The 14,786-nt window shown below is 40.8% G+C and overlaps 1 protein-coding gene across 1 annotated transcript in view; it reads left to right on the forward strand.

Moving 5' to 3' along the window:
- Positions 1–14,786, forward strand: part of DPH6 (diphthamine biosynthesis 6) — a 389,640-nt gene that overhangs the window by 193,218 nt on the left and 181,636 nt on the right. Inside the window, 3 exon segments of the mRNA XM_038405768.2 lie at positions 3,564–3,582; positions 3,584–3,623; positions 3,626–3,738. Coding sequence (XP_038261696.1) covers positions 3,564–3,582; positions 3,584–3,623; positions 3,626–3,738 — 172 coding nt within the window.

The following is a 14,786-nucleotide window of genomic DNA, read 5'->3' on the forward strand; positions in this document are numbered from 1 at the left end:
AAATATATAAAGTTAAAGGACTCTGCAAGTGACAAAATGATTTTTTTTTAGTGCTACATAAAATCTTTTACAGGAAGAAGTTCTTCACTTTTTCCCATTGTGCAACAGTGAGGGCTTTATTACTTATTCAAGTTAATAAGATATAGTTTCCACTACTTAGTATAGCTCTACTAGTAATTGGATCTGTGTTGGACCTCATTGCTTTGAAGGCTTCCCTAAGATAAATATCCATGGATCCTTATTAATGTCATGCCCCATAATTTACAAAATCTTCCTATATTTTATCCCAATATACAGTCAGTGGAAAAGAGGTCCAAAAATATGGAATTAAGTGGCAAGCTTGCATTAGCTACTGAGTGAATAAGATTTATACAATATATAATAGGAAATTATGCAACTTAGCAGCACTGTAGTAAAGATAAAATATAATTTGTTATTCATCATTATTGCTTTACCAGTGTGAATACTACTGAGCTTGCCTTGCCCCATACCAATCATAACCATTTGATTTGATTTTTTTATTCACTCTTTCATTTTGTCTATATTTGGTATATTTCAAGCAACCAGTGAGTGGATACTGTTATAAAAATTAAAAATACTATCACCATAGATATATGAATGTAAGCCACAAAGAGGGAGAAAGAAGGCAAAAGGATAAAAAGTTATAACCCTAAAGAGAGGAATTGGCTTATGTGAAACACATTACCATTTAAAAGTAAATATGCCATCTTTTCATTTTTAAAATTGTTTGTCAAAAATTTGTATCTTCTATTAGTGAAATTATATAAACAAACTAATGGAAAATGCATACACATAGGAGATAATGGCAGAGTTAGAGCATTGTATGTGACAAATGCCAGTGCAAATACTGTGTCAAATAAGTCTGTGGACAACATTGCTCTGACAAGATGCTATTCCATTGGCACTACTATATTGCATCAAATGCAAATAAGTTAACTCTGTTTCAAATGTAATTATTGGTGCTCTCACTATAACCAAAGGGTGTAGATGTGCTAGAGTGACAGTTTTTCACTTGACCTTTCATAAAAAAATTATTTTCTGCCTTAGCCACAATAAGTAAAAGAGTATATTTTAAAAGGTTTTCAGTATGTTTATTGTATTGAATTTCTGAATGATTGGCTTGAATTATTGCTAATTGTAATATATGGTAGGGTGGCCTGCTAAGGATTGGGTCAGCAATGGTTTTATCTGGCATAATATGAGACAACATAGAGTTATCCCAAGGAGATATGAGTTTGCAGTGTACTTGGTTTCAAAAGCAGTTAGAAACTGTAAAGTTTGGAAATAAAGGTTTTCTGTCTACTCATCCTTTGTTGTCCTGTGTTGGTGTTGTATGTTAATTTTTTCTCTTGAGGTAGGGAGACATCAAGAGGATCAATTTTACAGTCCTTTAGGAGAATATACAGTAGTATGGTATGTTTTCTAGGCAACTCTGTCTTTGCTGGCCTTCCGGGAATAAAGATTCATCGAGGACTTTCTCTCAATTTGTAAAAGTTTATTTATAGTCCTAAACAAACAACACTGACTGGGCCAGCACGATATGGGGCAAATAAATTGCATCATGTGAAGGGGAGTGGCAATTTACATTCCACAAAGAAAAAGAGGGAATTGGGGAGAATTGTCACTGAGTCACTTCAGAATTGTAACCCAGTTCCCAGGGCTTCTTCAGAGAAATCACCACTATACACTGCCCTGTACTCAGTGCTGAGCCTCATGGTTCAAACAAGCCCCAAGAGTAAGAAGAAATCCTTAATTTACTTAGGACCTGAATCTATTGAAAAGAAATTGTTTGTAGTCCACAAGGGGGTGACAATTCTCACCAGGAATAAAAAAAAATATTTAAAGAATTGCAGAGACACAAGGTGGGGTGAGGTAGTATTTTTATTGGGACCTGCTTCTGTTGGTGAGAAAGACTAGCTTTCAAGTTTACACAGAAAATAAGCTATGTGCAAGCTCAAAATCTTGTCTCTTTCACCAACAGACGTGGTCCAATAAAAGATATTACTACACCCATCTTGTGTTTCTCATATCCTGGGAGCAACACTGCTGCAATGGCACTGGAAACAAGAATGTAAAGAATTATAGGTGTATTTGGAATAATGTATCTGTATAACAGATCCACAGTCCCCTACCCCCTCCTTTCATGGTTGGAGAATTCTTGTATTACTTTGTGTTAGGTTTTCTGTTCCAATGGATGGCTAGATCCATTACATACTGTTATCCTTGCCTGGCTCAGATTTAGCCACCTCAAGATGGGGGCTGGTTAGCTGCTGTGAAATTTTGAATCTATGGACAACACACTGTGTAGGATGTGACAATTTAGATCTAAATTACATATTGAGGTCCTGACCCAGGTAGCATAAGAACACTGAGATCTCTGATAAACCCAGAATTATGCAGCCGGTGTAAATTGATTATGAAATAATTTAATTATTTAGTGTGTTTCCTGAAATGAGGTAGTTGGGAATGGGCAGTACCAGAAGAGGCTAAGCGCTTCCTTAAAGGGAGTGGGGAGAGGCTTCTAGGAGATACAGGCAGCCATCCAGGGTTACTAATCACAAAGACATGGAGTTCTCTTTCTGCATAGTCTAAGAGGAGAACATGGCAGGTTCTACTCCTTACTGTACAGCTCGTAAAGCTGCACAAGAGCAGATTCAACTCAGTGTATTTTAAGTACAGTCCCTCCTCCTGCTTCATCCTCTTCGGCTCTTCATGCTACTGCATGTCTTTGTTCCCTCATTTGGCATAGCTAGCCATACAATCCCCTATCCCCTTCATGTGGAGCTTATAAAAGAACAGGAAACAAGGTTACAAGCTGGAGGATGCAGGAAAAGTGCTTTTTATGATTATTTAGGTAGCCCCAAGCAAACTTATGCTGCGTTTTGGTCAAAAGAAAAATTATGCACACATTTGCATGGCTGCATAATTGCATTATGCACAGAGACCTGGCTATGGGAATTCTCGTGGTAACATGCTAGGAGCACGGACCCAAGGGTTATAGATCTACAATAAATTTGCAAAATTGTCTTGAAAATTTAGCAGCCCAAGCAGAAAATCTACTCACCCATCCTTATCATGATGATAATGGCGGGGGTGGCGGGCAGAAAGAGGAAATATTTTCTTGCCTGTAGTGAAAGTTATTTTTCCTGAGTAGAATGTTACAAGTCTGTATTATAAGATACTTCCAGAGAACAAGCCTTTACAAGTCATTTTCTGTTGAATTTCTGCTGAAATTTAAATATCTCCTCTTTGTGTGTACTGCAAACTTAATTCTTCTTCAATAGCTAGAGGCTCTGAGATGCCACTCTCTTATTAGCTCTTTTTAGTGGCTTGTTTTCAATAGGCTAAATCATGATAGATAGATTAGATAGATGGATGGATGGATGACAGGTTGGACAAACACCTGTCACGGTGGTTTAGGTTTACTTGGTCCTGCCTCAGTGCAGGGAGGCTGGACTTGATGATCTCTCAAGGTCCCTTCCTGCCTTAATTTCTCGAGTCTATAAGATAATCATATAAGCTTTCATGATTTATGTTTTCAGAGTATGTGTAGAAGCCCCAGTTGCTTGATGGAGTACTCTTTTGTATGGATTGTCTTGCACATAGTGCGACGTTACGATCGGTGATGTACACTGTTATCAAAAACAGATCATGCATGTACAGAGCATTTCTCACTGGGCACCTGCTAACATAGGACCTTATAGTCAGTCCATCAAGGTAAGCAATCTTTGTTACTGTATATGAACTATTTATCAGTTAACAAAGTTATCAGCTCTTTTCTTTTAGTCGCATAGAAGAAAAAAAACCCCAAGTTTGCATATTTTGTAATATGTTTTTTAAAAAAAATACAGAAAAATGAAAATATGAGTATATACATTTAAAGTTTTAAAACCTCTGTGTATACACCTTTTCAGTCTTTTGCGGCAGTTTATCAAATATTTCACTCTGTGATCATCAAGCAGGGCTAAGGACAATTATTTCTTTCAGAGCATCACTCTGCAAAAAAAACAGTATATTGAGGGTTAATTATACTATAATTAATTACACTATAATTATACATTAAGTAATTATAGTGCATGTTTATTTCCATATGAAATTTCCGTATTTCTGAAATTTAGCTATTCATTGAAAACATTTCAGGGCATTTTAAATTTCTTTATGTTCAAAGACAACAAGTTCACACTTTTTCAACGCTTAAAACAGTTGTAAGTGAATTTCCTTTGAAGCTCTAGATATTAGTATTGCAGTACATAAAAGCAAATCAAGACTGATGAAGTATTAGTATTTTTAAAATTTACATTTAATACAAAGTGGGTGGAACATGATATGTTGCTTAACAAATATGAACGAGTAACCAAGCATCCCCCTTCCAACTCCTAATGCCTTCCTGAGTGTTAGGGAAAAGTATTGTCTTTAACTTTGCAACAAAGAGAATTTGTATGAACTCTTCTCTCCTGTCCTCCTGTCTGTACAACAGAAAGAAGATCTAGCCCAAACTATGCTATTACTAGTAGGAGGATCTGTAACTTACACAATATTTTATTTCATATATTGTAATTCTTCTGAGTTGTCTTCTGATTTGAAAACAAACCTATTATTATACTGCTGCAACAATGTTTTGTTTTGTTTGGTGCTGTTTACATCAATGAATGTGGTGATGCTTAGGCTAGGATATCAGGTGGACTCATACGCAAGGACACACGAGGTAGTTATCACATATGACACATAATTTATCTTTGTTTACCTATTTAAAGAAGGTTAATTTGTCAAGAGTAGGAAGTTGCTTTGGTGGACTTCTTCTTCACTCCATTAACACTGTGGGCATGCTTTGGCTGCTTATTCAAATGAGAAAATGAAAGAGAACCATGCATTCATTTTTCACCGTGCTGGGGCAAGCACATTCTGATTGTAGTGCACAGGTGCTGAACTAAGTGAATATCTTAGAAATGGCACAATCTGGATTTGGGCCAGGACATAGGATCAAAACTACTTTAGTGAAATTTATGGATGATCTCCTGTTGTCAATGGATAGAGTATGGACATCCATTTTCATCATCAGAAATCTCTGCAGCATAGGAAACTGTACTGCCTGAAAGAAATGGCAGAGTCCAAAGGAATATGTTTAAATTATTCAAGTTCTTCCTGGAGAGATGCACCCAAAGAGTAGAGATTGGAAACTGCACCCCCTTGACTAGACCCCCCACTTGTGAAGTCTGACGGGGGTGGACTGGCCCTGCACTGGGAATGAGAGGGTCAACCCTTCCCTGCTGGCAAAAGGAAGCCATGCCCCTGAGGCTCCTGCTGGGCATGCTCCAACAGAGAGTCGAGTATAAAAGCCTGCAGAGCTGAGGACACCCAGTGGGGCTCCAGCCAGGAGCAGTGGCGACTTGTACAGGAGGGAGCCGAGGGGCCAGGAAGTGGGACCAGAGACTAGCAGCTGTGGGAACCCCAGGGGCTGAGGAACCTGAAGATCCTGATGCCACAGGGACTGCTCATGTTTGGAGAACTGGTAGGAAGTGACCCAGGAAAGGGAAGGGAGTTGTATCTCTCACCACTCTGAGGGCAGCGTGTTGAGGTAGGATTCCCCACTGACAGGGCGGATCACGTCGTCAATGATAGGGCCCTGGATTGGAGACTGGTGAAGGCGGGTGGGCCCGCTCTCCCCTACAGGGAGTCTCTAACCCCCACCCCTTTTTTGTGACTACATAGTTCACCGACCCCTCTCTTACCTCAAAGGAGATAGATGAACTCTGGCTGCTGGGCGGCACTATCCTACGAGGGGAAGAGGACTTAGAGGGATTCTGGTCCTCAGGCCACACTGCTTTAGGAGCGCACTGTAGAGACTCCGGCCGTTAGGCCACGCTGTCCCACCGGAGGAATAGAGTTTCGGGAGACTCTGGCCATTGGCCATGCTGCTTTAGGAGCGCACTATAGGGACTCCGGCCGCTAGGCCGCGCTACCCATCAAGGGAAGAAGATTTAGAAGGACTCTGGCCGTGAGGCCATAGAGCCCTGACTACCAGGGAGGTTGTAGAACTGGCACAGAAGCTGGGAGGTGGGGTTAACCCCCCGCACCCTGCCCCAGAATTAAAGGGGTTCACAAGGTACAAAACCCGCCACAAGTCCCAGAAGAATCCATTCTTTCTCTTGTCCTTTTCAAAAGCAACATGAGACTACTAGCTGAACAGATAACACAACACAGACTCAGTGCCAGCAATATGGAGATAACATACAGCTATGCTTATCCTTTACTTCATCTGACCATACCACTATCACCAAGATGGCAGCATGCTTGAGTGAGATCAGTTCATGGATGAAGAACAACTGGTTGGAGCTAAGTGCAAGCAAAACAGAGGTGATGCTGATGGGCAAGGGTAAGCACTTGGCAGAATTTGCAGTCATGGTGCAGTCTCCTTTGGTTGATGGTACATCCCCACAGTTGGCCAGTTCAGTCTGTAGTCTAGATCCCTCAGTAATGCTAAGCTCTCACATAGTAGCATCCACAAGCAATACTTTCTGCCATTTTTGGTTGGCTAGGAGACTCCAGCTCATCCTAGTAGAGGTTATATATGTCTTCAATACCTCCCATCTGAACTACAGCAGTGCAGTATAAGTGGGCACAAAGACATCAGCCCTTCGACAGCACTAACTAATACTGAACACTTCTTAGCAATACTGACTGCCACAAGCATATCAAACCTATTCCCCTCCCTCTACACTGGTTTCCTGTAGAATATCAAGTGAGGTTCAGAGGCTTGGTCCTCATCTTCAGGGCATTCAATGACCAGGGCCAGGCCTATCCAAAGAATTGCCTTAAGCTCTGTGATGATCATGGTTGACTGTTCCGGTCCTCTGGCACAATTGAACTTTCTACTACCAGAGTAAAGCTCTTCTGTGCAGGAGCCAGAACTTTCTCAGGTTGTAGTCCCAAGCTCTGGAACAAACTAAGCCAGGAACCAAGGACAGCCACAAACCTCACCACCTTCCACTTTGAGTGCAAAACACTTTTTTTTAACCTTGCCTTCTCTAACGTAAACACATAACAGCATACACATTTAAACACGCACACACACGCGCACACACACACTCATCCCTTCCAAAACAAAACACTCCACTGTCAACATATTCTCCTCCTAAGGAGAGGATGAGAGAAAGCACAAACCTCATCTGTCAGATATTAGTCACACAGTATTGTTGTACTTGTGTCGGTTCCAGAATATTAGAGAGACAAGGTGAATGAGGTAATATCTTAAATTGGACTAACTTTTGTTGGAGAGAGAGAGAAACAAGCTTTCGACCTGCACAGAGGTGGTCTGCTGGTCTAGGAAAGGTACTAAGAGTGTCACAGCTAAATACAAGCTTGAACTGGATTTATGGCTGCTTATAACAATCTGTAGCCCACTAACCCTCCTTTTTGTTCTATGATTACTGGGGTGTTAATGGGCCACTTTACCTTGCATGGTCTCTTAGGATATGTGCTAGTTATTTATGCTGAACTATGTGATCTTGTATTTAGCTGTGACACTGATTACACTGCACATTAAGGGGCGGGGGGGGGGTCCTGTTCTCTGGCTTGCTGGATGAAGGTAGGTACCTCTTTAAGGAGAAGGAGACAGAGGCAGAGTAGGTTTGTGAGAGAAAATGTCAGTGTGGGCACACTGACCCATCCCCCAAGTGACCGGAACAGAAGGGAGGTTATATAAGTACATGCTGAGTAGGCGAAGCCCTCTTTTACCTGAACCAGGCAGAGCACTCACCCCCCACACATGGAAGTGGCAAAATACCAGGTTTGGTCAGGAACCGCTGTGGGCACTGTACTAGTCTTTCCTTTCTTGAGGGGTGGGCTGGGAAGGAATTTTTCCCTCTCCACCAGATTGGCCTAGGCGAAGTGCAGGGGTTTTCACCTTCCTCACAGCAGGTTTGTGGGGGCTGGAGGGATTCATTGAGGGTAAACATGGAACAGGAGTTAGGCTGTGATGTTGCAATTCATTATGTTGATGTGGGGCAGATGTCCTGTGCAGGTACGCAATAACGAAGTGATACAGTCATCAGATAAATAGATTGGTAAAGGATTAAAGGAGGTATTTCTTAAATGAGCAGAAACAGGGCAGGTTCGGGGCTACTTTGACTGGTACAGCAGGAAGCCAATCACCCCACCCTTTATGATCCACCTTAACCCTCATTCAAGGTGGGATGGTAAGCTCCCAGCAGCAGGTGTTCTGGGGATCATGATGGGAAAGGGGGAGGGCTGACAGAAGTCCACCAGATATGTATTGAAATGATCATGGAAATACCTGCACTATACATGTTTATCTGCTGGGTACTCCCAGACAGTTAATAACCAAGTTGCAACCTAATTAAACAACATTCAGTGTCTTCTGTCCTTCTAGCATAGCTGGACAATCTAAGAACCTTTCCCAGAGCTGAAGAAGAACTCTGTGTAGCTTGAAAGCTTGTCTATTACAGAAATTGGTCCAATAAAAGATATTATCTAGCCCCTTGTCTCTCTAAGATGTTAGTCATGTCACTTACCTCACTACTGGAAGATGGTTAGCTACCCTAAAATAATAAGGACAGTATAAGAAACTGTATATAATAGAATAGAGCTAGTGGTATTGTTCAATCCAGCCTCCTTGAAGAGGATGGATTGAATCATAGAATATTAGGGTTGGAAGAGACTTCAGGAGGTCATCTAGGCCAATCTCCTGCTCAAAGCGGAACCAACACCCACTAAATCATCCCAGTCAGAGTTTTGTCAAGCTGGGCCTTAAAAACCTCTAAGGATGGAGATTTCACCACCTCCCTAGGTAACCAATTCCAGTGCTTCACCACTCTCCTAGTGAAATAGTTTCCTGATATCCAACCTAGATCTCCCCCCGCTGCAACTTGAGACCATTGCTTCTTGTTCTGTCATCTGCCACCACTGAGAACAGCCTAGCTCCATCCTCTTTGGAACCCCCCTTCAGTAGTCAAAAGCTGTTATCAAATCCCCCTCATTCTTCTCTTCTATAGAATAAATAATCCCAGTTCCCTCAGCCTCTCCTCATAAGTCATGTGACCCAGCCCCCTAATCATTTGCATTGCCCTCTGCTGGACTCTCTCCAATTTGTCCACATCCCTTCTGTAGTGGGGGAACCAAAACTGGACGCAGTACTCCAGGTGTGGCCTCACCGGTGCCGAATAGAGAAGAATAATCATTTCCCTCGATCTGCAGGCAGTGCGCCTACTAATACAGCCCAATATGCCGTTTGCCTTCTTGGCAATAAGGGCACACTGCTGACTCAGATCCAGCTTCTCGTCCACTGTAATCTTCAGGTCCTTTTCTGCAGAACTGCTACTTAGCCAGTTGGTCCCCAGCCTGTAGCTGTGCATGGGATTCTTTCTTCCTAAATGCAGGACTCTGCACTTGTCCTTGTTGAACCTCATCAGATTTCTTTTGGCCCAATCCTCCAATTTGTCTAGGTCACTCTGGACCCTCTTCCTACCCTCCATCCTATCTACCTCTCCCCCAGCTTAGTGTCATCTGAAAACTTGCTGAGGGTGCGATTAATCCCATCATCCAGATAATTAATAAAGATGTTGTACAAAACCGGCCCCAGGTCCGACCTCTGGGGCACTCCTCTTGATACCAGCTGCCAACTAGACATTGAGCCGTTGATCAGTACTTGCTGAGCCCGACAATCTAGCCAGCTTTCTATCCACCTTATAGTCCATTCATCCAATCCATACTTTTTTAACTTGCTGGCAAGAATACTGAGGGAGACTGTTTCAAAAGCTTTGCTAATATACACAGTGCCAGTTTTCTCATCATAAAGCAATCAGGTGAAGATAAGGCTTGAAGGCAAGATTGAAGATAAGGTGCTGATACTGCTTCCCCTTAATTGCCATACTGGCCAGAAGAGAAGATGAAAGAGAGAGCACATTCTCTGCCCTTTCAAAGGGTTGTGGATACTCACTTGTAAAATTCAGTCAGAATTCTTTTAGGGCTGTTCCACTGGTGGTTGGCCTATTTGTCTATCATGTCATATCTTTGAAAATACTGTTGTTCAGGCTATTTATCTGTGATGTAAGTTCTTCAAAAATGTTCTTTTCCAGGATTAATTTTCTCCTTCTCTTCACTGATTGATATCCTTGTCTTCTTTGCTTTCTCTATTTTGCAATAATCTAACTATAAAAAAAAACCAACAAGATTTCCTCTCACTTATTTCAATCAGAAAATTCTTTTTTTCTAGTGTATCTGTTTACTAAAATAGCATATAAAATATATACCCTAAAATTTATTCTTGAAAATACCTTACTGAGACATACATACTGACATACTTACTTGTCCTTGAAAGTATGTCGATTTTAAACTCAAATATGGGTCCCTTATAATTTTGAATGTACTTTTGAACTTTTACAAAGTGAAAAGCTTCGAGTTGACTGTGTTTGACAATCTATTTGAAGCTAGATGTGTGACTATGTTGTTCAGTTCTTTGTAAAGTTGCTGGCAGAACAATTCTAGTAAAGCATTTCAAAATTGGTTTTTGGTATAGACTATTTTCCAGTATGTATGAAGTTTGGGGGGGATTGATTTTATAAATATAACAGGGAAAGTAACAGGGAAAGACTGGGAAAGATAAAAATCCTTTGTGTATCATCCTGGAATGTTAACATATTGATCAATCTTGCATGTTTGAAGAGCAGAAGTTTACGGATCTTGTAATTGTAAAGCGTTAATGCCTTTGCCTTTTACATTTTGAGACCTTGGTTCTGATTTGATTATGTCACAAGTAGAAATAAGTAGGTGATTTTAATGGTTCCTAGTGAACTTTTTTTATATTACAAAACCACCACGCATTTCTGCACAAAATTGTCAAGCTTCTCTGAATAGACCCAAGACTGTAACAGCAAGCATATGTAGCAGTCAAGATGGATGTGCATTGGCATAAATACTGTACTGGCAACTGAAATTTAGTGGAGGTAGTCCATGCAAATTACAGGTGTTCGCACTACAGGCTCAACAAATCACTCAGAAGAGCATCAGTTTAATTCTGTAGAAACCTTGCAGGATCCTGCCAACTGAAGCATGAGAAAAAAATGTAAAAATTAGAAATATACCATGAGAGCGTCCTCCCGACCCCAGGCTGACAGAAGCAAAACAACACTTACAGAATGTAGTTAGGATGTGAATTCCATTCAAAATATTTATAGCAAAATCAGAAGTCATTCCCTTCATTGAAATTACATGCTTTAAAATCAACCCCAAAGCTTCTGCTTATAGTATGTAGGATATAATCTGTGGTAGGATATAAAGTGGCAGACTTTCCCATTTGTAAGGACAAAATTGTTTGTGAAAACTTAACATATTTATCTTGGATCATATCTTTTACTGGTGTAGAAGCCTCTGTCCATCTGAGTGTTCATCTGTCAGTAACTTCAGTATAAAGTATACATCTATGCTGTATTCAGAGTAGCAGCCGTGTTAGTCTGTATTCGCAAAAGAAAAGGAGTACTTGTGGCACCTTAGAGACTAACAAATTTATTAGAGCATAAGCTTTCGTGAGCTACAGCTCACTTCATCGGATGCAACCGATGAAGTGAGCTGTAGCTCACGAAAGCTTATGCTCTAATAAATTTGTTAGTCTCTAAGGTGCCACAAGTACTCCTTTTCTTTTTGCTATCTATGCTGTAGTAATGACTATGCTTCTGGCCTCAGGAAATATGGTACAAGTGTACTTAAATCCAGGATAATGTGAGATTACAAACTTTGCCTTGCTTCTCATAGGCAATAAACCAATTATTTGCCACTGTCAAGAAAGTCAGTTGTATATTGCACTCAGTAGCAGTGGATTTTGGCCACTTTTAAAGAAGGATTAAAAAAGGGCTTTTTTCACCATCCTCTTACAAGTGGAGCATTCAACTCTGGGGAAAAAATAAATAATCCTAATAGCAGTAGTAGATTATCATCATCTATGTGGACAAGCACTAGAGAGGAATGAGACACACACTTTACCAGTGGGTTTCACAGATAGTTGCTGACATCAGAGGGAACCATTGATACTGTTGGAAATGGTAAGTAAACTCAGCATGAGCCCCTGCTGCCCTGACCATCTTTAGAGGCCTCACTTCTCTCCCTTTCTGTAGTCTCTTGCCTCACCAATCTCATGCTAGGAGAGAGGGGAACTAAATTATAAAAATGAAAATGAGTTCAAATACATATTTTTATTTATTTGACTTTCGCCATGATAAATGATAGTTCTAGGCAAAGGGTCAGATTCTCAGCTGGTATAAATTGGTTTAGTTCCATTGACTTCAGCAGAACTTTGGCAGATGTATACCAGCTGAGGATCTGGGCCAAAATCTTAATAGAAAAAGGGTACATGGTGCTGTAGGGCTATAGAGAAGTTATATTTAAATGTTGAACCAATATTTTTAAATTAAAAATAGCCTTTTAACAATATTTACAGAATTCAAAATCACTTATTTTACCTGATTGTGATTATTTTGCTACTGTGTGTTAAATACAAGGAGACACATATCTCTTGAGAGAGTTTTTTTTTATTGGTGAATGCAATCTACAAGATAGCTGAATATTTTTTTTAAAAAAAATTCTTCCACAAATGTGAAATTTAAAGTAGATTCACATTGCAAAATAAGACACCCTGATTCATGTCTTCCATAGATGCATGCCATTGTATAGTATCTAAAATTACAGTAAGAAAAGGAGTACTTGTGGCACCTTAGAGACTATACAGACTAACACGGCTGCTACTCTGAAACCTAAAATTACAGTATGATTGCAGTGTATCAGTCAGATTGCAACATATGTAGTGGTATTTACAGTGACTGATACTTCATAGTAGAGATGTTGGATAGTAGCGAACCACCCTAAAGAATAGCTTTAAGGGTAAAAAATATGTTCCGTATTAAAACCACAAGATAGATGCCTGATGCCATATATAGTGTATCTGATATCTGAGAGGTTTCAGAGTAGCAGCCGTGTTAGTCTGTATTCGCAAAAAGAAAAGGAGTACTTGTGGCACCTTAGAGACTAACAGATTTATTAGAGCATAAGCTTTCGTGAGCTACAGCTCACTTCATTTGATGCATTTGGTGGAAAAACAGAGGGGAGATTGATACACACACACACAGAGAACATGAAACAATGAGTTTATCATACACACTGTAAGGAGAGTGATCACTTAAGATAAGCCAGCAGCAGCAGCAGGGGGGAAAGGAGGAAAACCTTTCATGGTGACAAGCAAGTTAGGCTATTTCCAGCAGTTAACAAGAATATCTGAGGAACAGGGGGGGGGGTGGGGTGGGGTGGGGGGAGAAATAACATGGGGAAATAGTTTTACTTTGTGTAATGACTCATCCATTCCCAGTCTCTATTCAAGCCAAGTTAATTGTATCCAGCTTGCAAATTAATTCCAATTCAGCAGTCTCTTGTTGGAGTCTGTTTTTGAAGCTTTTTTGCTGAAGGATAGCCACTCTTAGGTCTGTAATCGAGTGACCAGAGAGATTGAAGTGTTCTCCAACTGGTTTTTGAATGTTATAATTCTTGATGTCTGATTTGTGTCCATTCATTTTTTTACGTAGAGACTGTCCAGTTTGGCCAATGTACATGGCAGAGGGGCATTGCTGGCACATGATGGCATATATCACATTGGTAGATGCGCAGGTGAACGAGCCTCTGATAGTGTGGCTGATGTGATTAGACCCTATGATGGTATCCCCTGAATAGATATGTGGACAGAGTTGGCAACGGGCTTTGTTGCAAGGATAGGTTCCTGGGTTAGTGGTTCTGTTGTGTGGTGTGTGGTTGCTGGTGAGTATTTGCTTCAGATTGGGGGGCTGTCTGTAAGCAAGGACTGGCCTGTCTCCCAAGATCTGTGAGAGTGATGGGTCGTCCTTCAGGATAGGTTGTAGATCCTTGATGATGCATTGGATCCTTGATGATACTACAGGACAGGCCCAACAAATAAAATAACAGAACGCCACTAGCCATCACCTTCAGCCCCCAACTAAAACCTCTCCAACACATCATTAAGGATCTACAACCTATCCTGAAGGACGACCCATCACTCTCACAGATCTTGGGAGACAGGCCAGTCCTTGCTTACAGACAGTCGGTGAATCTGTCATTCTACTGTAAGAATAACAAAAGAAATGTCAAGGCCTGCCTTAATTTTTCTTTTTGAAAGTCCTTTAAAAGCAGTGTGTGTGATATTTAGTACTTATGAAAGTAAGGGGCTGCTGTCTGTCATGGGTTTTATACTGCTCTCTATTTTTACCCCATAGCCTCCCCCCTTGTCATTTGGTAACAATCCCAAAGTTTTAAGAGCTTTGCTCATTATCCAGAAAGGATTCCTCAATGTAAGGCAGCATCTCAGGGGGCAGGATGCTGGAAGAGATGGGCAAGTCTGGGATTGTTACCATGTATTTTCATATTATTTCTGTGTCTCTTTGGAGAGCTAATATGAGTATGTGTGCTCATGCAGGGGAATCCCAACCATAGATTGTAGTGTAGACATTGCCTTAAAGTGCAGCATCCAGAGCTGGACATAGTACTCCAGGAGAGACTTCAACAGCACCAACTAGAGCGGGACAATTACTTCCCACGTCTAACATATCACACTCCTGTTAATACACCTCAAAATGGTATTAACCTTTTTTGCAACTGCATCACATTATTGACATATTCAATTTGTCATCCACTATAACCCCCAGATCCTTTTCAGCAGTACTATGGCCTAGCCAGTTTTTCCCCATTGTGTATTC

Source organism: Dermochelys coriacea, chromosome 6, assembly GCF_009764565.3.
Source record: "Dermochelys coriacea isolate rDerCor1 chromosome 6, rDerCor1.pri.v4, whole genome shotgun sequence".
NCBI lineage: Eukaryota > Metazoa > Chordata > Testudines > Dermochelyidae > Dermochelys > Dermochelys coriacea.